At 46.4% G+C, this 25,653-nt stretch overlaps 2 protein-coding genes and 1 long non-coding RNA gene across 8 annotated transcripts in view; 2 read left to right on the top strand and 1 right to left on the bottom strand.

The window, feature by feature from the left end:
- ABCC5 (ATP binding cassette subfamily C member 5) overlaps window positions 1-15,041 on the top strand; it is a 35,078-nt gene extending 20,037 nt beyond the window's left edge. For 3 of the 4 annotated variants that reach the window (XM_015871569.2, XM_015871571.2, XM_015871572.2), the window contains 21 exons: window positions 359-709; window positions 1,561-1,632; window positions 1,748-1,872; window positions 2,497-2,569; window positions 3,080-3,283; window positions 3,514-3,657; window positions 4,963-5,065; window positions 5,733-5,917; window positions 6,896-7,042; window positions 7,230-7,359; window positions 7,845-7,998; window positions 8,129-8,257; window positions 8,991-9,177; window positions 9,619-9,708; window positions 10,192-10,381; window positions 10,709-10,868; window positions 11,294-11,372; window positions 11,455-11,568; window positions 11,837-12,001; window positions 12,288-12,371; window positions 14,037-15,041. In XM_015871569.2, coding sequence (XP_015727055.1) covers window positions 359-709; window positions 1,561-1,632; window positions 1,748-1,872; window positions 2,497-2,569; window positions 3,080-3,283; window positions 3,514-3,657; window positions 4,963-5,065; window positions 5,733-5,917; window positions 6,896-7,042; window positions 7,230-7,359; window positions 7,845-7,998; window positions 8,129-8,257; window positions 8,991-9,177; window positions 9,619-9,708; window positions 10,192-10,381; window positions 10,709-10,868; window positions 11,294-11,372; window positions 11,455-11,568; window positions 11,837-12,001; window positions 12,288-12,371; window positions 14,037-14,096 — 2,946 coding nt within the window. In that variant the 3' untranslated portion in view covers window positions 14,097-15,041. Of the gene's footprint in view, window positions 1-358; window positions 710-1,560; window positions 1,633-1,747; window positions 1,873-2,496; window positions 2,570-3,079; window positions 3,284-3,513; window positions 3,658-4,962; window positions 5,066-5,732; window positions 5,918-6,895; window positions 7,043-7,229; window positions 7,360-7,844; window positions 7,999-8,128; window positions 8,258-8,990; window positions 9,178-9,618; window positions 9,709-10,191; window positions 10,382-10,708; window positions 10,869-11,293; window positions 11,373-11,454; window positions 11,569-11,836; window positions 12,002-12,287; window positions 13,817-14,036 lie in introns of those variants that run through there. The other variant, XM_015871570.1, reaches the window with a different exon arrangement.
- The window catches only part of LOC107318143, a 24,400-nt gene continuing 5,974 nt past the window's right edge, over window positions 7,228-25,653 (bottom strand). Inside the window, exons 4-6 of one of the 2 annotated variants that reach the window (XR_004308337.1) lie at window positions 19,867-23,129; window positions 10,612-13,775; window positions 7,228-8,020 (exon numbers count right to left, since the gene is read on the bottom strand). This is a non-coding gene — a long non-coding RNA (uncharacterized LOC107318143). Of the gene's footprint in view, window positions 8,021-10,611; window positions 13,776-19,866; window positions 23,130-25,653 lie in introns of those variants that run through there. The other variant, XR_004308338.1, reaches the window with a different exon arrangement.
- The window catches only part of RNPEPL1 (arginyl aminopeptidase like 1), a 13,713-nt gene continuing 3,189 nt past the window's right edge, over window positions 15,130-25,653 (top strand). The window contains exons 1-10 of one of the 2 annotated variants that reach the window (XR_001557208.2): window positions 15,130-16,084; window positions 19,585-19,725; window positions 19,952-20,103; window positions 20,250-20,366; window positions 21,036-21,271; window positions 22,931-23,044; window positions 23,700-23,812; window positions 23,896-24,004; window positions 24,758-24,985; window positions 25,153-25,407. Coding sequence is in view for 1 of the 2 variants with exons in the window: in XM_015871576.2 (XP_015727062.1) it covers window positions 15,365-16,084; window positions 19,585-19,725; window positions 19,952-20,103; window positions 20,250-20,366; window positions 21,036-21,271; window positions 22,931-23,044; window positions 23,700-23,812; window positions 23,896-24,004; window positions 24,758-24,985; window positions 25,153-25,295 (2,073 nt within the window). In the remaining variant the exon portion in view is untranslated. The remainder of the gene's footprint in view (window positions 16,085-19,584; window positions 19,726-19,951; window positions 20,104-20,249; window positions 20,367-21,035; window positions 21,272-22,930; window positions 23,045-23,699; window positions 23,813-23,895; window positions 24,005-24,757; window positions 24,986-25,152; window positions 25,408-25,653) is intronic. The other variant, XM_015871576.2, reaches the window with a different exon arrangement.

Below are 25,653 nucleotides of genomic sequence, written 5' to 3'. Positions count from 1 at the left end.
TTTCTGTCACGGTGACTTCTCCTATTCAACCCATGCATTCTATTCACATGTTTTATATCTGGACATTACAAAGCTGCGGTTGTAAACAATCTGAATAGAATTAGGCTGTCTCATAAAGCACCCAGATCATTGCAATTCTCTGAAAGTCTTTGTGTATCTAAGCACTTCCACCACATCCAGGAATGCCCCAGCCACTTAGCACGCCTGGAGTTAGTTTACACTAATGAGCTACCTTTTGCTCTTCAGCTTTCTCCCACTATATAGCCTGATGTGTTTTGCTGCGTGAGTGTGCCATAGGCTTGTCTCCCAGTCTTGATCAGGTGTCTCATCTTTACACCTCTCTCACAACTCCTATCAGAGTTTATTTCTAATGGAAGAGGTTCATATGATAAAGAAAAAACCAGCCAATCCTCACACCGCGATAGAGGTGAAAAATGCTACCTTGGCTTGGGACTTCTCCCACGCCAGCGTCCAGAGCTCACCAAAGTTGACCCCCAAAGTGAAAAAAGACAAGAAAGTAACCAAGGGCAAGAAAGAGAAAATGAAGCTGCAGAATGAGGGACAGCAAGCTGTGCTGGCAGAACAGAAGGGCCATCTTCTAGTGGACAATGATGACCATCCTAGCCCCGAAGAGGAGAGCAGAAACATCCACCTGGTTAACCTTCGGCTTCAGAGGACTCTGTATAACATTGACTTGGAGATAGAAAAGGTAAGAGAAGAAAGGAGGAAACGTGAGCTCTTAGAAGGCCTCATATTTAGCTGTCCTTTGGAATAAAGAACATGAAATGAAGCCTATTACTTTTGTGCACTCCTTCTAAATCCATGGTAACTGCAGTATCTAGGATGCAGTGTCTGATCTTGATATAAACAGCTGTACTGTTTTAGCAAGCTAGATCTTTGCAAACAGCTTGTGGAACATGGCAGGATTTGCTGTCTTCATATCATGGTTTTCCTGTCTGTAGCTGTCAGTACTGTATCTGAGCTACTGAGCTTAAGGAAGCAGCAGAGAAGTGTAGGTGAGGTATTGGTGGATGGTTCATTCCAGCAGCCATTTGTCACAGGATTTCAGCTATATTCTGAGCGAGCGTTTTAGTTGATTAAGTGTTCTAATAGAACGCAGTGCTGGATTTTAATTGAACAATGTGCGATTAATTCACTGAGAATTTGTATGTATGCAGTAGAAGGACAAAGACAGGTTTTGGAGTGACAATAGGATTCCTCATTCCAAGACAGGTAAAAGCATGTACAAACTCTGGCTAAGTGCAGTGTTTTCTGGGCTTGGGCTTCTATCAGGCTCAATCTGAAGAAAACTGATCCTAAGATGCATTCCTCTTCACCTGTGGAGTTCCTGTGCTTTTAGTCCACAGTGGAGTAGTATTCAGTGTTTGTGGAGAATTAGAATATCAGAACATTGACTCACTTCCATTATTATTTCGCCGTTTTTCAGCTGTCATTACTGTCTGGCTTTAATCTCTGAGATAAAAAGGTAGTCTTGAAAGGGATGGAGAATGTAAGTAATGAGTATAATAACTACCATACATATGTTGTTTTTCTGTCTAGGGAAAACTTGTTGGAATTTGTGGCAGTGTGGGGAGTGGAAAAACTTCACTTATTTCAGCAATTTTAGGACAGGTGAGATGTTCTCTTTTTACTTCTACTCTTCTTATCTCCCGTTTTGCTTACTTACACTGTGTAGGAGACTGTTTATAGGTATGGCATGGCATAATTTCATGGTTTTGAATTCCAGATGACCCTTTTGGAGGGTAGCATTGCAGTAAGTGGAACATTCGCATATGTGGCCCAGCAGGCCTGGATTCTCAATGCTACGCTTCGGGACAACATTCTTTTTGGCAAGGAATATGATGAAGAAAGGTTTGTCAGAAATGCTTGCTGATTTTTTTTTACATGAAAGCTTTAGTAATTCTTGGCCCAAGTGAAGGAAAACTTAATGCAGAGTGTGCTGCAGTTAAAACCTACCACTGCTTTTAGAAATCTGTCTTTTAGACTCACTTTAAGATTCATTTAAGAACCTGAATCTCTCATGTGTGGTTGCTGTGGCTGATGGCTGTCACTGCTCATCTGCAGTGAGGGCTGAGCTTATGCTAGAGTATCATCTTACCTCTGCTGGCAGCAGCCACTGTGGAGCAGCACGGAAATGCCATTTGCTCTTTCTGTCCTGGTCTTGCCCTCTTTAAGTACAATAACTCCTGTTTGCTATGTTTGGGCACCTTCGTGACCTTCTTCTAGTGGAGGCCACCCTTGGGACCACTGCTAGCAATCCTTGAAAATAAATTGCCTTCTTACCTTTCCAGAACATGAGAAGTTGGTAATAGATTATTAACCAAAGCTTTCTCTTGGGAATCCAAGGCAGATCATTTGCTTAAGGCTGGTGGAATGTCTGCTAATAGTGTAGAAAGTGAAATAATGCTGTGCTAGCTTAGATACTTTGGGGACAAGAAAAGTGTTCTTATTATTTATCTAATCCATGTTCTTTAGATATAATACTGTGTTGAATGGTTGCTGTCTAAGACCTGACCTAGCCATCCTTCCAAATGGGGACCTGACAGAGGTATAAACTTTGCTTATAATAAACTACTTAGTAGTTGCAAAACAATAAAAAGTAGAATTTTAGTTTGCTGAACTGGAGTGAGGGGGAACATCGTAATAATGGTACTTGGTATATTGGCATATAAGCCAAGCTGCTGAATACACCTTGAGCACCAAAGCTATTGGGAGTAGTGCCGTGTTTTTGGCTGAGAAGTTACTATTGTGTGAGTTGTTCATTGTGTTGTAATTTTTGCTGCCTAAACAGGACCTATTTGAACTTGATTTAAAATAGCTGAGCAAAAAAGTACTGCAACACTTCAAGCATTGTAACCTTGAGTTATACTGTGTAGTGCACTTCAGAAAGGTGTAGACACCTAAACTATAGAATGTATAGAATGCTGTGGTGTATATGTGTACGTGCTTTATATAAAGACAGGATGTTGTGGTCTGCTTCATTCCAGTCATCTCTTGGGTTCTGAATATCTGCATCACGGTGCCATAGAAATAAAATAACGAGCTTCTGTCTGTACAGATTGGTGAACGAGGAGCTAATCTGAGTGGAGGACAGCGTCAGAGAATCAGTCTGGCTCGAGCCCTGTACAGTGACAGGGACATCTACATCCTTGATGATCCCCTTAGTGCCTTAGATGCTCATGTTGGAAATCACATTTTTAACAGTGCAATAAGGAAGCACTTGAAGTCAAAGACTGTCCTTTTCATCACCCATCAGCTTCAGGTACTAACTACATCTGTCATACTTGCTTTCTTGGACTCCCCTGTAATGCTGTGTAGTCAGTTACCTTTATACTGGAGATTACTGTGCCCCAACTTGTTATAGCACAACTCTGTCTCCATAGGATGTGTACTTTAGCTTTATAAACTAGCTTTGCAACTGTGCACAGAACATGATCTAATTCTTTATTAGACACAGTGATAAAGACTCGTTCTTGCTGCTGTTCTCTGCAGTATCTTGTTGACTGTGATGAAGTGGTCTTCATGAAAGAAGGTTGCATTACTGAACGAGGAAGTCACGAGGAATTAATGAATTTAAGTGGGGACTACGCAACCATTTTTAATAACCTCCAACTGGGAGAAACACCACATATTGAGGTACTCATGTTTCCATTTTAAAGCACTCTGATTTTTTCCAATGAAATGGTAAAGTGAAAAATGGCTTCATGTATTGGTCTGACTAGTTTTCTTCTGGTGGAATCATCTGTGCTTTATCACGTTGTATTTGCAATCACAGCTCTTAGAGAAATGCATAATAGAGAGGACTCCACCAGTGAGCTTGTGAGTTGAAGATGAAATACATTGTTTCCTCAGGTGGTGCTCAGGGAAGGAAGCTTCTTGTCTCCATTCAGTAGGACGTACATTTTTCAGTTAGTTTTTTGCACTTCTGTTTGTTTCTTGTAGTTGTTCTTTGCAGTAAGAAACACAATCATACCAGCAGCCTATTTTTTTAATTGATGAAGCAATCCTTACTCATAAGTTTCAGGCATTGGAAAGAAGTGATTATTGAGTCAGTCTTTGAGGTCCCTTCCAACCCCTGCTGTTCTGACAGAAGGCAGCATTGTGATCAGTGTACAGATTCAAGGTGCTCAGTGGGATTTTCTCCTGTGAGATGTTAGTGAAAGAAGCAAAGTAATGTCACATCCTGCTCTGCATATCCTTTGTGAGACTTGAAGATGATAGTTCTGCTGTTTTAAGATAAATGTAATGACAGTTCATGTGAGATTTTCCAGCCTGCATGCTTGGTGACCTTCGCTGTCTCTCTATAAACCACCAGCTCGCAGAGAGAGCGTTGATTTGCATTCCTTGCAGGATAAGAAGAAAGGGATGGTAGGGCTGGATTCTCTGTGGTTTGATACATGCCAGGTGTCTCTTGTCACGTGTGGTGTGGAAGATGACCGATGATCCCAAAGATGGGGGGGGGGGGGGGGAAGGTTCTGTTAAACTGAGCTGCCTCTGAACACAGTCGTTTCCATTCTGTGGGGATATGGCCAGGTTTAGAACAGCAGTTGTGTGAGCAGTTTAGCGTTTGGGAATCTGATTTCTGGAAGCCTGACTTTGTCCTTAGAGGTGTTTCATGGGACGTGGGGGATTGCATCTCTCTGTAGTAGACGTACAGTTCTTCTACAATGTATGCATATATTTCCAGAATTGTTTAAAACTAAGCCTTGCACACCACCAGTACAGATTTGTAGCAGTTCAGGTAAATAGAGGAAGAGAATTATATCCACCAGGTTGGTAATTATCCATAATAACAGCAGAATTTATACCTCCCCTGAAATCAGTGTTCTTCTGCTGAAAGCTGTTATGTTCTGGAGGCAGCTTATTAAGAACTTCTGGTTCAGCTGTGAAAACGTAAAAGAAAATCATTCCTGTGTGTGTTTTGTCACCGTTTTCCTACAGATTAACGTAAAGAAGAACACAAACAGTTCACTGAAAAGACCCCAGGATAAAGGTACCAAAGCTGGCTCTGTGAAGAAGGAGAAGGTTGTGAAGAAGGAAGAAGGTAACTACGTAGTTAAGTTTTGTGCTGCAGTTATTTCATCCATTAATAAGCTCAAAACATTTGATTTCAAACTATGTTATGAATGTGCCTCTTAGGTTTTTGAAAGCTGTCTCAAGTCCTGGTGGCTTGTTGTGGTTGATGGGACTCAGGCAGTGGGCAGAGGGCATTCCTTAATTCCTTCAGTGCTGGTGCCAGCACAATGATTAGCAGTTTAATCAGTCTGCCACAGATCAAGAGCCAGTGGTGTGAAGGAGTTCACAGCACTCTGTCTCCAGCACCACCTCCCCTTTTATCTGAAGAGGGCAGTGTGTGTAGCTTGGCACTTGCACATTCCTAGGCAGGACATGTTTACATATGAAGAATCTGAAGGTCTGACCTTTGTTGTGGGGTTATCTGTTTAATGTTAACTTTGACCTTTAGCAGGACTTTAAAAGCCATGGTGAGGCTCATAGTGTTCGAGTCTGCGCTGATTAAGCTTTTTCAGACTTGAATGATTCTGCAGAAGAATTGTGACTATTTGAAAGACTGGATGTGATCTGCATATTAAACGACTGTTTCTGAAAGCATTCTGTACAGTGTGGAAGCAACTTTTGTATTGTATATGTTCACAAACTCACAGAAGTCTTCATAGAGCTCCTTTCCTCACTCCTCCTCTTTTGTTTCATAGGCCAACTGGTTCAGCTGGAAGAGAAAGGCAAAGGCTCTGTCCCCTGGTCTGTTTACGGTATCTACATTCAGGCAGCTGGAGGCCCCTTTGCATTCCTTGTGATAATGGCACTGTTTGTGTTGAACGTGGGCAGTACGGCTTTTAGCAACTGGTGGCTGAGCTTCTGGATCAAGCAAGGCAGCGGAGTAAGATCAATAGCATTTCAGTTCTCTTTTATTTAATGGCTGGGGTAATTGCTCTCAGACTTATCCCAAGCAGACCCAGGAGACCAAATGGGGCTTCCTAACTTAAGTAAGTTGTGAGGCTCCCCAAGAGGTGATCTTGCTAGAGAGCACATCCCAAGAATGAGAACTCTAGTAATGAAAACGATAGGATAACTCATGGGGTTTTATGCTGCCCTCTTGTTCCTTGTCTTGGTTTGTCAAAGAGAAGGAAGTGAAAATGTGAAAGAGGCCAACAAGCTGCAGGAAGAATTGTTAGTTTTAGTGCTGCCTTTTGTTTGAATGTGACCTTACAATCTAGCAGGGTCATCTTGTTATGGTTTATGGCTTTAAGCCAAGTGACTTTGGAGAGTTGCTTTGAAGAATATAATGACTGAAGATTGTTTGGGACTTTTCCCATTATAGGGGCTTTGACTGCATGTCTTGTTGCCTTTAAAAATTCAAATATGATTGTTGGGTTTGGGTTTTGCTTTAAACAACATAGCCTCTGAGAATAGATACTGAAGTGCACATTGCCAGCAGTATTAGAATAAATAACGAGATTCTTATATATGCTTAAGAAAAAGTATGACAGCATATTATTAAAGAAATTCCTGCATCATGGCAGAAAATAACCGTGTTTAATAAGGAGGTAATGAACGCACATCCAAGGTGAATAGTCTTGTGTAATGGCACTGGTGGTGTGTGAGTATCCAACATTGTTCTGCAGAGCACAAGAAACGATAGGTATGAAATGGGAGATTAGGAATCTAATGAAGTAACCTTTTAGGGAGTTCTTGATGCCACAGAAATAGCACGTGTCACCTACCACTAGTCAAAGATTACTGAAGTAAGAGTCAAGAACAGTTGTTGGTGGGGGGGTCAGTTAAATTCTACCATGTGAAATAAATATGTGCTTAATCCTTACCTTAACTATTCACTGAAACCTTGAATTTCTTGCAGAACACCACTGTGACTTTGGGGAATGACACTGTCATAAGTAATAGCATGAAAGATAACCCCCACATGCATTACTACGCCGGTATCTATGCTCTGTCTATGGCAGTAATGTTGGTTCTGAAAGCTGTTCGTGGTGTTGTTTTTGTAAAGGTGAGTGTCAGTGCTGCCTGGTGCTTTACTCATGCACCCAGCCCCTCCCTCCCTGCTTTGGCACATTGCTGTCTCTGTTTTTTTTGGTGACTTAGTTGTTTTTTTCATGCCTATAAAGAGAGATCAGTGGCAGTAACAGAACGACAAGCATCTTTTCATAACGCTCTAACGTTTGCTGCATTGTCAGGGAACTCTCAGAGCATCCTCAAGGCTCCATGACGAGCTCTTCAGGCGGATTCTGCGTAGCCCCATGAAGTTCTTTGATACTACACCTACTGGACGGATCCTCAATAGGTTTTCCAAAGACATGGATGAAGGTATGTCAGTGTGGATTCCACCTCTGTCTCTCTTGTAGAGCAATAGACTTGTAATAGACTCAGCAGGAACTGGGACATGCCAGGGTTCTGCTTGTAGGAGGCAGCTGATATCCTGGGTCTGTCTGTCCACTTACAAGGTAGAAAATGCATAGCTGCTTTTACACCTGCAGTCTGCATGTAGACTCTTAGCAGTTAATGCAGGCCAACCTTGGAGTATCAGGGTGAAGTTCACGTGCAGGAAAGGTGGTAATTAGGTCAGAGCTGCATCTGTGCTATTTCTCTTAATGGAAATAATTGGAAAAACTACTAGTGTTTAAGAAAATAAAAGCAACCCAGTGATGATGTACATCTTACATTTGAAAAAGCCATGAGAAATCATCACTGTTCCTGTCAGTGATGATGTACAGCTGGACTGAATTGCTTTATATGGGTTGTTTTAGCCTTCTGTCCTCAAAATGTTCATCTCTTCCCTTCATCTTTTCCAGTGGATGTTCGTTTGCCGTTTCAAGCAGAAATGTTCATCCAAAACGTTATCCTCGTGTTCTTCTGCGTGGGGGTGATTTCAGGGGTATTCCCTTGGTTCCTGGTGGCAGTGGGTCCCCTCATTGTCCTGTTCATGGTTCTGCATGCTGTGTCTAGGTAAGTGCTTCAGCTTCTTTGACTGAAAGAAGAGATACTTTGAGCTGTTAGTAGAGAAGCGGGGTTCTTTATATATGCATCAGTACAGTGGTAGTACATAGTACTTAAAAGTGCTTTCTTTTCTTTCCAGAGTCTTTATTCGAGAGCTCAAGCGACTGGATAACATCACACAGTCTCCATTCCTGTCTCACATTACGTCTAGCATACAGGGTCTCTCCACCATCCATGCATACCACAAAGGACAGGAATTCCTGCACAGGTCAGTCTGAATGCTTAGCTGAGAGCGATGGAGCAAAAAGTAGAGTGTGACGGCTTAACGTTCAGAAAGGCTTTAGTGGGATCTGTTGCTGGTGACATACATTGGGTCTAACTGAGAAAATGACTTTTTTTGGGGGAAAAGTTGAGGAAGGGCAAGAAAGAGGATGGAAAGGAAAAACAGCCTGGTAGCCAACTGGGAAGAACAGAGCTGCAGTCCCAGATCAGTGCCCCCCTTCTGGGTTTCTCTGCAGCAGGTGGCAGTGATAATGGGGAGGGCAATTTTTTGGCATGTTAACTAAATCCCCTGTGTGCATATTGATGAGCTGTGCACCTGTATACTTAGACAGCAGTTACCAAGTACTTAAGTGACTGTTATCTACTTTGTTATGGACTATGTTTGGTTTTCTCTGGTGTAAACTATAACTGGTAGTGAGAGGAAGTGAGACCTCTCCCCTGGGAGCAGTGTTTGCTTCCCATGTGAACCTGCTGTAACGATATCAGCCTGCAGGTGCAAGGTCATGAGACCAGCAGCGTGGGAGCAAGAGAGAATTGTCACAGAGGTTTTGGGAAGACGCTGCTTAGACAGCAGTGTAGATGAAACAGAGCAGGACGGCACTCTGCTGTGCAACTGTGATTGGTGTGAAACTGAATTGCATGATCAGATAGAGGAATGCTGGGTCTCCTGCAGCACTGCAGGCTCAGGAAGGTATGCTAACGTTTTCTATGTATTTCAGGTATCAGGAGCTCCTTGATGACAATCAGGCACCATTTTACCTGTTCAGCTGTGCGATGCGCTGGCTGGCTGTACGGCTGGACATTATCAGCATTGCTCTTATCACAACCACCGGCCTTATGATTGTTCTGATGCACGGCCAGATTCCTCCAGCCTATGCTGGGCTGGCTATCTCATACGCTGTGCAAGTGAGTGTCTGCATAACTTACTCTCTTATTGAATGTACTGAACAGTAATAAGTGAGAATAACAGACCAGTGAATACTTCCTAAATATACAAGAATGGGAAAAGATGAACTTTGGGCAATGGGTGGTGGTGGGGGTTGAAGTCAGTTCAGAGTCAGCCTGGTGGCTCAGTGGTTGTTGGTTCTGTTGTTTGCCCTTTTCTGCCTCCTGGTGGTAATAGCATAAAATTACAGAATTTAGGTGGCTTACACTTTAAGCTGCTACTTGTGGGGAAACCTTTCTAAGCTGCTGGCTTTCCAAGCATAAATTAAGGTTATCTTCACATGAAATATAAGAGATCCAAGACAAGAGTACTTGTATCGAGTATCCTTTAGGTTAGTCAGTTAAATCAATTGAAAAATATATTAATCACAGCTCTCTGAATTTCTCTCTCCCATCACCCAGTTAACAGGGTTGTTCCAGTTTACAGTCAGACTTGCTTCAGAAACAGAAGCTCGCTTCACGTCAGTGGAGAGGATCGATCACTATATCAAGGTAGGGCAATAACGCATTCAGCTGAGTTTCTTGTTTATCACTAGGGCAAGAGAAGAGGAAGCCAGCTATGGTCCACCTTAGTATAGACTGTGTACCACACAACTGTGTGCCAAATACTGCCTGATACCTCCCACTGGACTAAGATGGTTTATCACTGCTAGGCCTTCAGTTGTAGGCTAAAGTTATGAGTTTTATAAGTCACCAGCTAGCATTCTAGATCCCAAACAAGTTACGCTTTTTGAAATCACTTTTGCTTTACTCTTCTCTCCTGACAGACATTTGATTATGAAACTCTGAAACTACTATGAAGCTACAGTGCTTCATAGTACAGTGAACTTACCAAGTTCAACTAATCTGCCTCTGACTTAAGTTACTGCAGATGTCCACAACTGACACAGCCCCTGCAGGAACTCTTTATATGCAGTGTAGAAAAAGGGTATCTCCAGAGGCCTCTGGAGCTCAGCTTTTCTTTTCTTTTTCAAGACTCTTTCCCTGGAAGCTCCTGCTCGAATTAAGAATAAAACCCCCCCTCTGGATTGGCCCCAGGAAGGTGAAGTTGTCTTTGAAAATGCAGAGATGCGGTACCGAGAAAATCTCCCTCTGGTACTAAAAAAAGTGTCCTTTACCATCAAACCCAAGGAGAAGATTGGCATTGTGGGAAGGACAGGCTCAGGTAAGGACAAATACCAAGCAGAGTTAAAGTACTGTGGTTATGTGATATACACTTTGGTTCTTAATTGCCTAAGAGTGGTCCAGTGAGCTGTCAGCGGTGGGTTCTGTTTGCATTCATACATAAGTGGGATCTTTATATATGCAGTTATTACTGCTTACAAGTTCAAATGCAGAACCTCAGCACTTACCATCATTGTTTGCCAGGGCTTCAGGGTATTTTAAAACACTAACCTTAATAAGGACAGGTTTCCAAATGCTGCCTTGTCTCAAATGTTTAAGATTCTGATGCTGGTTTCTACACTGGTATATTTTTCTGTCTCGTTTTTAGGCAAGTCTTCCCTTGGAATGGCACTTTTTCGTTTGGTTGAACTGTCTGGAGGCTGCATTAAAATTGATGGAGTGAAAATCAATGACATTGGTTTGGCGGATCTTCGCAGCAAACTCTCAATAATCCCTCAGGAACCTGTGCTGTTCAGTGGCACCGTAAGGTCAGTGAACCATGACAAGTCAGGAAGGAAAATGGCAGCTTCCAGCTCATACTGTAGTGGAATGAGATGTTAGTTTGTGAATAAGACAAAGGCATTCTGGCTTCTGTTCTGTTTTTACAACAGAGCAAAAAACACAGGTTAATGGTTTTAGGTGACTCCATGTAGCATCATCTCAGTGATCATCCTTTGTGGAACTCCTGCTTTTCCTTTAGGTTTGCTAGAAATTTTGTGCATCTTTTGTCTTCTGTTTTTACTCCGTAGATTCTGGGCTACTAATAGTGGGAACATCTGATTTCCTTGGCAAGGAAATTCTCTTAGTGGGGTGTTAGATGGGAACTGTCCATCTGGACAAATCAGTTCACCGCTGTTTTGCCATTCACTGCTGAAGAACAGATTCTGGTTACACTTTCTGCTTCCCCCTCCAGATCAAACTTGGATCCTTTCAATCAATACAGCGAGGAGCAAATCTGGGTTGCTTTGGAAAGGACTCACATGAAGGAGTGTGTAAGTATTGTGATGTCTGTGAGGTCTGCACTAAAGGCCTGTTCAGCTCTAAAGCTTTTTTCCTCTCTTCTTTCCCACGCAGGTTGCCCAGCTGCCCATGAAACTCGACTCAGAAGTAATGGAAAATGGGGAAAACTTTTCAGTTGGAGAGAGGCAGTTACTGTGCATCGCTCGAGCTCTGCTGCGTCGCTGCAAGGTGAGCTTCTGGGTGGGAGAAATAGCTGGTGACATCAAACAGGTAGCAGTGAGAAATGGCTATTTTTTCCCAGTCAGATTTATTCCAACTAGTGTAGGAACGGCACCAACAGATACTCGTGATGTAGGGGGAAATGGTGCTTTGTGACCACAGCTCTAAAGATTACTGTGAATGGGAGTTACCACAGATGGCAATTCTGCACATTTCAGTGTTCAGGAAGGGATGGAGTCACTGTGAAGTAACAGCCAGGATTCTGCACTTCTTTCAGATTTTGATACTGGATGAAGCAACAGCTGCTATGGACACAGAGACCGACCTGCTGATTCAGGAGACCATCAGAGAGGCATTTGCCGACTGCACTATGTTAACGATTGCTCATCGCCTGCATACTGTACTGGGTTCCGATCGGATCATGGTGCTAACTCAAGGACAGGTAAGCAGAAAGTCTTTTATGGCTTCAGTCCCTGCTGCAGTTTAGCCACCTGAATATAGACTAAACTGAAGGAACAGCTGTAGAAAATCCTCTGTGTTCCTTCACGCCCTTGATTGTAATTCTCCAAAAGCATCAGTAATTGTAGATGCTTTCACTATTGTCTCATCTAAAGACTGCCAAGTTTTGGCTTCTTTACTGCCATGTTACAAGTCCAAGGGGATGTGAATGGGAATCCACCTTCTGCTGGCTTCCTCTAACCTGCTTTACCTGCTTTGTTTGTTTTTAGGTAGTGGAATTCGACACGCCGTCTGCCCTTCTGGCCAATGAGAACTCGCGCTTCTATGCTATGTTTGCTGCTGCAGAGAACAAGGTCGCTGTCAAGGGCTAAAATTCAGGGCAAAGTCACTTTAATCTTGGAGAGCTCCACTCCCTGCCTGTGGCAGGGCCAGCTCTCCCTCCTCCTCCAAGCAGATTTATTGCCTTTTCATCTTTTATTTTTTAGCACAGTACGTCAAGCCAGAGAGTTTTTAAACCCGTGTCAGAATTCCTCATGTTTTTATTACTGTATTTATTCCATTAATCACGTTACTAATTTGTTTTTTGTTATTAAATGCACTCTACAAATGGCTCAGGGAGCCATAGTTATAAATGTATCAGAGGCCTATAATGAAGCTTTATACATGTAGCTATATCTATACATAATTCTGTATATAGCCTATATTTACAGTGGAAATGTAAGCTGTTTATTTTATATTAAAATAAGCACTGTATTAATAACAGTGCATATTCTTTTCTATCATTTTTGTACAGTTTATGGTACCGGAGATCTGGCTTTGTTACCGGGCTGTATCAGACGCCATTTTGTCTCTTACAGTTGTCTTTTCCTAGTGCCAGATTTTCTGCGTGTCTGAGTGGAAGTGAAGCTTTGCAATAGTGTCCTTTATTGTCACATCATTGTCGTCTAGCACAGGGAAGAAGAGCACTGTGGTGTAACTCTATTGCATTGTAACTTATCAAAGCTATTTGGAGCATTGCTAATGTTCACTGCGGCAGCAGCTGCTGCTTGCCATAACGCTTTCCCAAAGCAGGGTTTGTAGTGACCTCCTGAGTGCAAAACCACTTCTGGGTCACATTAAGGCCTGGTATTTTCTCAGTGTCCTGATGCAGTATTTCTCACTGTATCAGCAGGGTTTATGCTCTTTCTGCTTCGCTGATCTAACGCAACCAGAATGTAACTGTTTATGGAATGATCTGTAACAAATTAACCCTAAGGTTCCGACCATTATGCTGGCAGGAAAGCCTTTCCCAAGTTGCTCCAGCTGACTGACTCCTGTATCTTGAAGCTGCTAACACTCCTCAGAGGTTTAGGTTGGCTTTCACCGGCACGAGTAACACTAACTCTTTGTCCCGCTCACGTATACTTAAACAACATCAGTATGTCCCATTTCTTTATTGCACACTTGTTAAGGGAACAGCCCCCCCCACTCCACCTCTACTGGAACTTCAATGGGGTTCCTGCTGATCGGGATGGAACACTGGTGTAGGATGTTGTTTCATTACTGTGAAGAGACCTACCTCAGGTTACTAGGGCCTGTGTAGTGCGTTGCCACGGTCACTGTATGCCATCCCCGTCCCACGGGACCTGTGGCCCAGGTGGGCATGGTCGCTCCTGTAATAGCCGTGACTTATCGAGTGGTCAGCGTTGCATGTCTTTGTCGACTTGGGCATTTTGTAGCCTTAGCATGTTTGCAGAATGTCTCGCCGAGGCAAAAATCTGAAAAGGAAATAAAAAAAAACTATTTTGGGTTTTGTACATTTGGTTGGCTTAAGTGTTTTGTTTTGAGAGTCTCAGCGATGAGCATTTCTACCTGCCGGTACAGCAGGTAATGTCGTGCTGTTCACAGAGCTCAGTCTGCGACCTGAAGATGGCTGCACTTAAAACAGCATTGCTTGAAGTCTGAATACTTTTTAAGGGGGAGAGAGAACACCAAGTGGCCTAAGGCTGCCACTGACCTTGTCCTCCTTCTTCTTTCAGGCTGGGAGTCCCTTCAGCTTTCCCGATGCCAGCCCTGGCTCTTGCCTAGCCCAGCAGTGACCCAGAGAGCTAAAGTGCAGGAAGCTCAGCCTCCAAAATCAGGAATGCTGTACAAAGGAGACAGGAAGGCACAGCTGGAGGGGAGGCGAAGTGAGGCTGCTCTCTTCAGGAGGTGCTAACTAACATTAGCATAGCTGTGAGGGGGAGCTGCGCTCAGGATTCATTGCACCAAGCTGCTGTTTGCCCCTTGTGCTCTCCTGAATTGGTGAACGTGATCTGAGAGCGACAGATGTACAGCTTGAGAGGGATGTAACAGCTTGAGAGGGATGGACCTAAGACAGCTTTCAGGTTTGCTGCGAGGGCCTTGGGAATTGCATCCGTTCTGTGCAGTGAGTGCGACGGATCCTGATTCATTGTCCTAAGGTTAGAAACTCTTAGAGCACGTTCCTGCTTGTCTGGTTAGCGCAGTTACCACTCGCTGGGGACGTCAAACAAAATGGAGGTAGGAGGCTCCTAAAGCCTCCCCATGGCCTCGCTCTGCGCTGTGATGGGCATAATTACATCTGAGGTCGGGCCCTGAAGCTGTGCCAGACTGAGCACCCATGGGGACTTTGCTGTGAGCGGATGGGGGCTGAGGCGCTGGGAGGAAAGGGTGAGTGCAGAAAGTGGCTTACAACAAGAGTGTGTAGAGAAAAACGAGAGGAGGACAGAAGCGCTCCCTGAAGCTGTGTCTGAAGAATATGATGGGGAGATGGCGGTATCTGTAGTGCTGCTGTGCTGCAGCTGCACTGCGTGTGGCTGTGAGCGCTCATCACAACGTGCTCCGTGCGGCCGCAGCGCCGGGCCGGGCTCACACTGCGGGGCGTAGGGCGCGATTGCGGCTGAGCCGAGCCGTGCCGTGTCGGTGCGATGAGAAGCGCTGCGCTGTCAGTGAGGCTCGGGGGGCCTTGGGAACGTGCGCTGCGGGTTCGCTAAGCACACAATAAAGGTTCGTGTGTCACTGAAGCGGTTCCGGCCGTTCCCGACCGTCCCTCCGCTCACACGGCGCCGTTCCCGATTCTCGCTGCGCGCACCCGACGGATCGGCGGCGCGTGTGCGCGCGCAGGCGGTGGGCGGAGCGGGACGGAGCAGGGCGGTCCAACCCATCCCATCCCATCCCATCCCACGCCCCCCCGGCCTGTTCCGGGCCGTGCCCCGCTCTCCCTTCGCTCCCTTCCCCTCCCCGCCCCGGCAGCTCCCTCGGTCGCCGGGGCCTCCCTCCCTCCCTCCCTCGCAGCCCGCCCATGGATTTCACATAGCGGCCGCCTCCTCTCCTCCTCCGCCGCTCCATGGCGGCTCCGGCCCCGCGGCCGCCCGGCCTGTGCTGCTGCCGCAAAGGCTCCGCGGGCGGCCCGGAGGCTCCGCCGGCCCCTCCGCCTCCTCCTCCCGACCCGCCGCCGCCTCCGGACGTGGCGTCGGCCTCCAGCTCGCAGCTCTTCGCCCTGCGCCACCTGCACCTGGGGCTGGAGCTGCGCCCCGAGGCGCGGGCGCTGGCGGGCTGCCTGGTGCTGGAGCTGTGCGCCCTGCGCCCGCAGCCCTGCGCCTTGGTGCTGGACGTGCACCCGGCTCTGCGCGTCCTCTCGGCCGCCTTCCGCCGCGCCCCGCCGGGGGAAGCCCCCTGCTCCTTCGCCTTCTCCCCCGCCGAAGCCGCCTCCTCTTCCTCCTCCTCCTCTGCCGCCCCGGCCCCGCCGCCCCCTCCTCCCCCGCCGCCTCCCTGTGCTCCTCCGCCGCCTCCGTGCTCCGCCGCCGCCGCGCCCTGCACCGCCACGTTCCTCTCTGCTCCCTGTATCGCCGCGCCGCCCTCGGAGCCGCCCGCCGGGCACCCACCGCTGGCGGAGCCGCCGCTGCCGCGGTTCTCCCGGCCGCCCGCCGCCTCCTGCCCGCTGGGATTCCGCGTGGACCCCTTCACCGACTACGGCTCGGCCCTGACGCTGTCGCTGCCCGCCGCCCTGCAGCCGCACCAGCCCTTCCAGGTCATCGTTCGCTACACCACGGCCGACGGCCCCGCCGTGAGTACGGGGGGTCCCCGCGGGACGGTGGGGAGGGAGGAGCGGCCTGGGAGAGCCCCGCAGCATGGGGCGGACGGGCTGAGGTTGTGCCAGGGCGGGTTCGGGTTGGATGTTAGCGACTGTTTCTCCTCCAAAAGAGCAGAGCTGCACTGACATGGGCTGCAGGGGGGTGTCACCGTCTCTGGCCGTGGAGCTGTGGCACTGAGGGCCGCGGTCACTGCGGATGGGTCGATGGTCTTTAAAATCACGAAGGTTTCCTAAAGAAACCGGCGTGTTTTGTCTGCTCGGCGCTGTATTTATGGCAGGGAGGCTTTGAAGCTCATTGGCTGTTGCCGTGCCCTGTAATCGCTCTCAGCCCGGCTGAGCCGTAGCTCCTTCCGTAGGTGATAACGCACTTCGCTCCTCTCGAACGAGTGGCTTTATTTTGGGCTCCTGCTGGGATTCCCCAGTGCCGATGCCAAGGGGCGGCCTGTCCTGCTGTGTGCAGAGTCCTGCCACCATCCATCCTTTCCACCCGTGTGTGAGGATGCTGGGAGCCGGGTGCTTTGTCCATTCCTACAGCTCACCTCACTCCCATTTGATCCAACACGAGCTGAAACGGAGCTGCAAGACCCGGTGGTGGAGCTGTTGCTGGTTGTGGAGCAGGGCCACGCTGCCCTTTCCCAGTGGTGCTGTGAAGCAGGAGCAGGCAGGCTCCCACATAGTGCTGTGTGTGTCCAGCACTGCAGGTTTTGGCCAGCAAAATGCTTGTCCCCAAGCAGCACCTGCTGCAGCCCTTCACACTGCTCGGGTTTGCTGGGCTGTCTTTTTAGCTGCGGAGTCATGCGCTGCTATTGTCATGCTGTCTGTCAGCACCTGTCCAGCCTTGCGCTGTGTGTTAATAGCGGTGAGTAACCCCATATGTGGAACAATGACCTCATGCACACACAGTACCAATGCATTTCGGTGCGCTCCCTTTGCTCTCTATGGGCAAAGCAGCTTTGCAGCATCATGCCTCTCTTAGGAAAGTTCTGTTTTCCACGGCCTTACTCTGGAGTGAGGAGCCGATGCTTTTGGTTGTGTGATGGATGCTGGGAGAGGAGCTTCAACCTGCCTTTGTGTGCAGGGAGCTGTGCATTCATGCGTCGTATCCTCTGCTCAGGAGCAAGGCTTTGCTCAGTGCCGTCCATCCCCTGCTGCAGGTGTGTAGGGAAGGCAGCAGCTCCTCACTCCGACCTCTCAGCCCCGCAGAGATTCTTTCATCATGTTTTTGCTCTCTTGTCCCAGAGGGAAAAATCCACGCCTGTTTCTGACCCGCTGTGCCACACCTCCGCTTTGGCAGCGCTCATCTCAACACAGCGCTGTTTTCTTTCCATGACAACCTTCAGTGCAAACCCTGCTCTGTGCTGGTGTAAAAGCGAGAGTGTTTCCTTGTCGCTGTGATCAAGCAAAAGGGGGCAGTGCTGGGAACTTCCCTGGCGATCCAGTCGAGTTTTCCTGGTCTTTCGTGACTCACTGTTGGGGTCTTTGCCCCATCACAGCCCCCATGTCCCGGCTGCACAGCGTGTTCTGTAAGCAGTCACTGCTGGCCACTGGCTGTGGCACCGCTGCTCTCCTCCATCAATAATGCAGGTGGAAACATGGAAAGACTTTAACATTGGAAGAGGTTCAGCTGTTTACTTTTGTCACTTGCCAGATTGTGATGCTGTCACGTGTGTTTCCTCAGCGGAGCGCGGTTGGGATTTGGTGATGCCCCCATGTGCCCCATGGTGGCCCAGCTCCCTGCCCCCACATGCTGCTGTTTGCTCTCCTTTCTGGGCTGCAGCCTCTGTTCCTCATCCCCAGCCCTGTCCAGCGGCACGGCTGCTCTATTTATATTGCAGATCTATTTATATTGTTTGAGGATAACTTTAATCATTGTTCCAAGTGCATCTGGAAAGAGAGGCGGAGGATTGCGTAGCTGCAGACATTGGGAAACAGGGGAAAAAAATACTTCATTCTCTGCAGACTTTTTCCTTTCGGCCTGTGGGGCCGCTGCTTCATTTAACCTCAATGTAACGTCACAGAAAGGGAAGCACATTGAAGAGAAAGTGTTGTAGATTCTTGGAGCTCCTTGTAAACAGGCATTACTTTCTGAGCTCTGCTTGTTTCCTGCTTGTGTTTTCTTCCTGTGCTGGTTGGGATGCTTCCCCTTATCTCTCTGCTCCGCAGTCCTTGCTGTCAGCCTTTCTTCCATCCTATTCTGGGGCTGTGGCTTAGTTCTGGCAGTGTCTTATCTCTCTGTGTGCTTTGTTGGCCTCAGAAAACAAAGGGAACCTGGCCTTCTCAAGGTGAGCCTCTGCTCCAAGGCTGCTGTGACGGGTTGTTGGTCTCACCTTCCTATGCTGACACTGGGGCACATCCTGAAGAAGTGACTTTCTGAGCCTCCTCCCTGTGTCATTAGAGTGCTGTTACCTGGGTTAGAGCACTGCACTTGTGTGTTCTGTTGAGAAACTTTGTCTTCAAACTGAGTTTTAATGAGGCATTTGTCCCTAATTCCCTTCAGAAACAGCTGTATGCTTCCTTTCTGTCCCTTGTGCCCGTCCCCAGTGGGTGATTTGGGAGAGGAACACATTGGCATCAGAGGAGGGTCTGAAGGCAAGGGAAGAAGGTAAAGAGTAACCTCAAAGGGCAAAGGGAGAAAGGGGGAGCCTTTGCCTTTCAGAACACAGAGGTCAGTAGGAGGCAGAACTGCAATATGCCATTAAAATAGAGCAGAGGGAGCACCCCAGCTTCTCTCTGTGAGCTCTTCATGTCTTTCTCTTGAAAACAAGAGCTGAAGGAGTGTGGGCACTAACTGCTATTCCCCAAATTCAGATTTATTGGCTGCTTTGATCTGAGAATGCAGCAGACTCAGAAGCTTTATTCCTTGTGCCTGACTGCTCCCAGGACTTCAGGCAGTTCTCACTTTATTGCAAATAAAAGTCAGCTCCCGAGCTCTAGGGTTACAAGGAAATACTTCTTTGAAATTGTTTCTGTGCTTCCAAGTTAGAGGCAGGGAGTGCGTGAAAGCACAAACATGGCACTCAAAAAGGGAAAACCCAACAGGCAAATAACTGCCCTTCTTTGTGTGCTTCTTAGTGAGCTCTGATGATCTGCTGAGGGTCTGACTCACCATTTGTTTACTGTTTGATATGAAAGTTGACCTGCTTGGTGCTGTGGGGTTCTTGTGGCCACTCAGAACTTCCTTATCCACTCCATATGAAGCAGCCTCTGGTGCCATTGACCACAGATATTCGTGCCATACGCTGACTCATTCTGCGTAGTGTCAGAATCGCTGGTGCTGCAGCTGGGAGGGCAGTGTCAGGGTCGGAGATAACACTGTGTACACTGTTCAGGCTCTGTTTTGTGTTGGTTTTTGCTTGTACTACGTGACCTCTGCTATTCCCGTTTGTGTTGCATCCTCTTGATTTTGAGGTTTTGCTCTCAGACTGTTCAGACTCGATCCTTTTCCCTCACTTCTTCTCTCAATGCTTCAACAGATCTGGTGGCTGGACCCAGAGCTGACGTACGGCAACACCAAGCCCTTTGTCTTCACGCAGGGCCATTCGGTGTGTAACCGCTCCTTCTTCCCCTGCTTTGACACACCAGCAGTGAAATGCACCTATTCAGCCACCGTCAAGGTCAGTGACAAATCGGTCTAGTTATGGAGGGCTTAGCTGCCCTTAATTGCAAAACTGTAGTTACGTTGTATGTATGTGTGTATATTTAACATTAAATGTTCCTTATGATATTTAACGGTATGAAAAAGCTGCATGCGTTACCGTACATCTGAAGCAGAGAGATCTGTGCTGTAGTCCTTCAGCCTTGCTCATCCCATCCGCTGGTGTTACGATGTTGGTCTTCCAGGCTCCAGCGGGCATGCAGGTGTTGATGAGCGCCACTCAAAGCACCTTCCTAGAAGACGAAGGAGTGTATCAATTCTACATGGAATATCCAGTTCCTGCCTACCTCGTGGCCCTGGTGGCAGGAGACCTTATACACGCAGATATAGGTCCAAGGTAAGGTTTGCAGCTTGGCCTAAAGAAGGCTGAAGCCTTTTAGCACTATGACCATTTGTGGACATGTGCTGTGGAAGCAGGCTGTTATTTCTGAGAGATAACTCCGTTTGTTGAAGTATCACCTGATGTTTTGTGCTTTCTGACAGGAGCAGAGTGTGGGCAGAGCCCTGCCTGCTGCCAACTGCCATCAGCAAGCTTTCTGGCATGGTTGAGCGCTGGTTGACTGCTGCAGAGAGCCTGTATGGCCCATATATTTGGGGAAGGTGAGTTTCATAGGTCTCCTGGGAACGTGTGATGGGAACAAGATAATGAGAATGAGGACCATGGGAGCATGGCGGTACTTTGCTAGTATGGTGAGCAGCGGGGGTTCTGAACAGTTGGCCTTCCCTGAGAATCAAAGATGCTGTCTTGTTGCTTTATGTTTTTTGCATTATGCCTGAAAATGCTGAAATGGTTCATTACGGACTTGGAACCATAGCACCAACACTAATATTTTCTGAAGTTAAGCTTGACTGTGTCTTAAAAGAGAATCCCGGCATCTGTTTCCTGGGAGCCTCTGGGGGAGTCGTAAAGATCTGCATGTGTATGTGGGCAGTGTATGTAAAGATCGTGGTTCTGGTGGTCAGATGCACAACTTGTGGTGAGTTTGTATGTGTGAAAGGAGTGTGATGCTTCTGGGAAGGGCAGGGCATGCTGCAGCTGCAGGCTTCCAGCCTTACGTCCAAGCATGAGCAGCTCTTTGGCCAAGGGAACAGAATGTGGTTCCCAGATCAGAACATCAAGTAGGTACCAGTGGTCTAGAGATTTGCTTCTGTTTCAAGATCTCTTAGAAGAGCTTTGTGTAAGGGGGAAAAATACACATGTATGTTTCTGTGTGTCTTTTGAAATAGCTGTAATTTACTGCTGTACTCTTTCTCTCCCTTTAATTTTAGATATGACATTGTTTTTCTTCCTCCATCCTTCCCTATTGTTGCCATGGAAAACCCATGCCTGACTTTCATCATTTCTTCCATTCTGGAGAGCGATGAGTTTTTAATCATTGATGTCATTCATGAAGTTGCCCACAGCTGGTTTGGAAACGCGGTCACCAACGCTACGTGGGAGGAGATGTGGCTGAGTGAAGGGCTGGCCACGTACGCGCAGCGCCGGATCACCACTGAGACCTATGGTAAGAGAGGCTTTTCCTTGTGATGTGTCAAACCAACAATTGAGATCTGTTTCCTTGGGAGCTCAAGGATGTGTTGGGAGCTGGGTTATTTTAGTTGTTGTTGCTGTTGTGGAACATGAGCAGTCCCAAACTCTGCTTGGAGCATCATGAGTGCTTACAGTCTGTCTATACCTGGTCAGTTGGTAGTTATCTACTGCAGGAAGGAATGAGGGTAGTAGCCATTATCAAATGCAACAGACACAACTATGTAGCTGTCTGCTAAGCTACCAGAGGCTTCTTGTAGGATTGCAGAGCTCTACTTTAGCTGCTTGCATCAGTGAAATTAACAGGTCAACTGTATGGTACCATCTATAGCAAATATAAGCAGTAAATCATTCCTATTGCCTTTCAGTTTAGTAATTGAAATGAGTAATAGAAGTATATGTTTCTCTAGTTTGTCCCATTATGTTCTTAAAAGCTTGCACTATGTGTATTTTCATGTGTCCTGTGGAAATGATCTTGTTCTGTTTCATCTTCCTGGAAATGCTGGCAGCAAGTGCGCTTACGGAGTCTGTTAATTTTTAGTTGTGTATATTGTTTTTGGAGATGATAATAATGAAATTTAGAAGGAAAGCACCTATGGAGCCATTACTGTGTTTTATGTAAGCTGCTTTATGTTGAGTGATTCTCAGTGGTTATGACTTTCTAGTGCCTCACGTCGTATTCTGTACGGCAGCAATATGAATTGTTCAGAAGAACTGTTTTGTGTCCCATTTGAGGCTGTGTCTCTGACATAAGGCAAGGTCCTCATTTGTGTTCTCTTGGAATTCAGGGCTGGTTGTTTCAAGAAGCACTTCAGCAAACTAAGCAATGCTTTTCTCCGTGCCACTCTGTAATAAGCTCTTTTTGTGTTCTGCTTTATATCAAGAGCAAACTTCTGATCTAAATCTTGCCATTTCTGACATCATTTCTGGCATATCTTCTGCACTTAATAAAAAGGCATTTTTGTAATGACATTGTTTACAGAAATTGGAGCCCAGTGACCACCGCACCTCTTGGATCTTGCTTAATTCTCCTCCCTGCTTACAGCTTGAAGTAATTGCCCTAAGCACTTGTTATTCTGCAGGGTTCTTGTTTTCTTCTTGTTTCATCCACCCAGTACAGATTCTTCTGTCTTCCAGATGTGTCCTGGTCCTTAATTCTCATTTACTTTGTATCAGATTCCTGTGTATACAATGAGACACTGTGCTTGTATCTATGTAACAAGCACTATTCTTGAGGTCTTGCTGAGGAAAACCAAGACCTTAATGGTCCTAGATACTTAACCACTGCATCTGGGAATCTCTTTTCCACAGTGTTGCACATATGCAGAGGCATAGGAAAGATGCCTTAACGAGCTGCATTACACTGGCAAGTCTGGTATGAAGCATGGAGTTCTACATTGCAGTTAAAAGAGCAGCATACCCAGCTGCAGCTGTAAGAGAGGTCCTACGGAGTGGGATGTATTGTGCATTGTTATCAACTGCAAGGAATTGCAAGGAACCTGTACTCAAATTCTGATATTACACTACTGAGATTCTCTTTTGCCGTTGCTGTCTCATATCTTCAGTCACCTTTATTTAGTACCTGTGCTAGTTCTGCAGCCATTGGCCCACAACTAACATGTTGTTTCTTGGGCAGGAGCTGCTTTCACGTGCTTGGAGACTGCGTTCCGCCTTGATGCTCTCCATAGACAGATGAAGCTCCTTGGAGAAGACAACCCGGTCAGCAAGCTTCAGGTTAAACTGGAGCCAGGTATTTCGTTTGGCTGAAGCCAGTGTTCAAAATGCACACACATTACTGTAGGAATGCAGACCAAAGTGATGTAATTTCAAATGCCCTTTAGAAAAGAAAGAAAAACAAAACACTTGTGTGTAAAGCAGTCTAATAGAAAGCAAGGAAACTTGCACTGACTTTGTTTTCAAAATGGTCTTACTCATCTTTATGAATACATATACAGATGAGTACTTGGTCTCCCCTTGAGTGAGCCATATGCTGGTGAAGGCTGTTTGATTATCCCTTGAGTGAGATACGGAGTGCAGGATTGATAGCTCTCTAGTTCTGTCATCATTGCTGGAGGTGTTAAGCAGTCTTCAATCTAGACGATATATCAAACCCAAATGCGTGTGGAGATATTGGAGCTGAATAGAAGACTGTTGGAGGTCTCAGAAAAGGAGCTTAGTATTGCTTGCTTTATATTGTTATATTTGAAAATGTGCAGTGTGAGTTGGACACTTAGATTGCTTCTGTTATTTTACTGCAGTAAATTACACGTACTGACACAGGCTTGTTCTGTTTTTAAGTCACTGCATCTTGACTCTGAGATCTCTGGGGTGTCTTTGCATTTCGACTAATTGGAAATCAGTGTTCTTGTTGCACAGTGTCTTATAACATCATCTTTTTCTTCCAGGTGTAAATCCTAGTAATTTAATGAACCTCTTCACCTATGAGAAAGGCTACTGCTTTGTTTACTACCTGTCCCAGCTGTGTGGTGATCCAGGACGCTTTGACTCTTTCCTCAGAGTTAGTGTGCATACACATACGTTCTGCTGGAGATTAAGAGTTGCCACTTTCCTAACTGTTATTTATCCCTTTCTCTGTTTCAGGCCTACATTGAGAAGTACAAATTCACCAGTGTTGTGGCTCAAGATCTTCTGGATTCCTTCCTGAATTTTTTTCCAGATTTGAAAGAGCAATGTGTTGAGAGCAAAGCAGGTAGGATGCAGTTTACTTGGTTAGCTGTCAAATCTAACAAGTCCGGATGGTACATTTTGTACTTGGCTTACAAGATGCACGAGCCAATCCTAAGGTCGAGGGAAACAAAACACTTTGACAACAGCCATATCTATCTATGGTACAAATAGGTTGTCTTGTCTTACTGTTACCCCTTTTGTTGTGGTGGATAAGAACATTGTAAGCTGCTGGCCATTTTGGCACTGATCATCTGAGTGGCCCTTGGTTAACTTTCTCATTAGCTCATCTTTCACACTGCAAAGTGATCAGTGTGTTCTGGATTTTGTGATCAATTCTATAAGCAAATGGGTGAGGATGGGTCTAGGCAGTCCTCTCTCTTATTTTTACTGGGGAGAATGTGCTTCATGTTTTCCAGTGTTCCTCAAAATTCAACAAAAGAGAAGTGTGCGAGATCTGATATTAGAACATGAATCTGATCATAGATGCTTTTTAGCTGGTCTGCCTGATGAGCACATATGTTTGTCTTTTATTTACTCACTAACGCTGAGCTCTGGAAGAATCACAGTTAAATTTGGCAGAGATGTTGCTGTTCCTGTTCCAGATGGAGCGCAGGCTTGATGAGACTAAGACTGTTGTATCACTGTAACTATGGGTTGGTCTGATTTGCTACTGTTAGAACCTCTCTTAACTGTGCTAGAAGCAGTCCTGAGCCTTGAGGCAGCCAAGCCATCCGCAGAGACTCCTGCTCGACATTTTTGGTGCTCCTCATTCCAGGACTGGAGTTTGAACGTTGGCTCAATGCTACAGGACCTCCGTTAGCTGAGCCAGACTTATCTCAGGGATCCAGCCTGACCAGACCGGTGGAGACGCTCTTCAAACTCTGGACCACTGAGCCTCTGGATTCTGATGCTGCTGCCAGCAGCGCTGACCTCACTAAATGGAGAACGTTCCAAACTGTGCTCTTCTTGGACAGATTGCTGGATGGTTCACCACTGCGCCATGGTGAGTACTCTGTAAGGACAGTAGAAAAGTATTCCTGGAATGACAAATTGAATTCTAAATAGCCCTGCTCTGCCTTGGTGCTATCGCTCATTTTCTGGTGACCTCCAAACTTGACAAAATGGGTCATAGTTGTTATTTCCCTTTCTCTGTGTATGTGCTCTTTTCAGAAGTGATAAAAAAGCTTTCGGAGTGTTACTCCTCTCAGCTGGACTCCATGAACGCAGAAATCCGCATCCGCTGGTTGCAGATTGTAGTCCGCAATGACTACTACCCAGACCTTTACAAAGTCCGTCGCTTCTTGGAAAACCAGGTACTAACTGCTGGATTAAAATCACTGCACCTCTCAGTGCATGAGACATGTGCATGAGACATGCGACGTGAAAGACCTTGGAACTTCTGCTTCCTGGCCAAGTGTAGACCAGGTGTGTAGCGAAGGGGCCGAGCACGGCTCACTTGCTAGCGGTGGGGAGGAATGGGCAGATGGAATTTGAAATGCCTGCAGATAGTCTGTGCTTTTCCAGCCTAACTCAATATCCTTGTCCTAGCTCAGCCCAGTGCATCTTTGCATTGCTTTGTGGCAGAGTTTTTTATGATACTAAATCATGGGATTGTTTGAATACGTACCCTTCAGACAAAGCTAGGGCTCACACGATTCCTTTCAGTGTTTG

This window comes from Coturnix japonica, chromosome 9 (assembly GCF_001577835.2).
Source record: "Coturnix japonica isolate 7356 chromosome 9, Coturnix japonica 2.1, whole genome shotgun sequence".
NCBI lineage: Eukaryota > Metazoa > Chordata > Aves > Galliformes > Phasianidae > Coturnix > Coturnix japonica.
The sequence above is the reverse complement of the archived record's forward strand: the minus strand, read 5'-3'. Positions and strand labels throughout refer to the sequence as shown.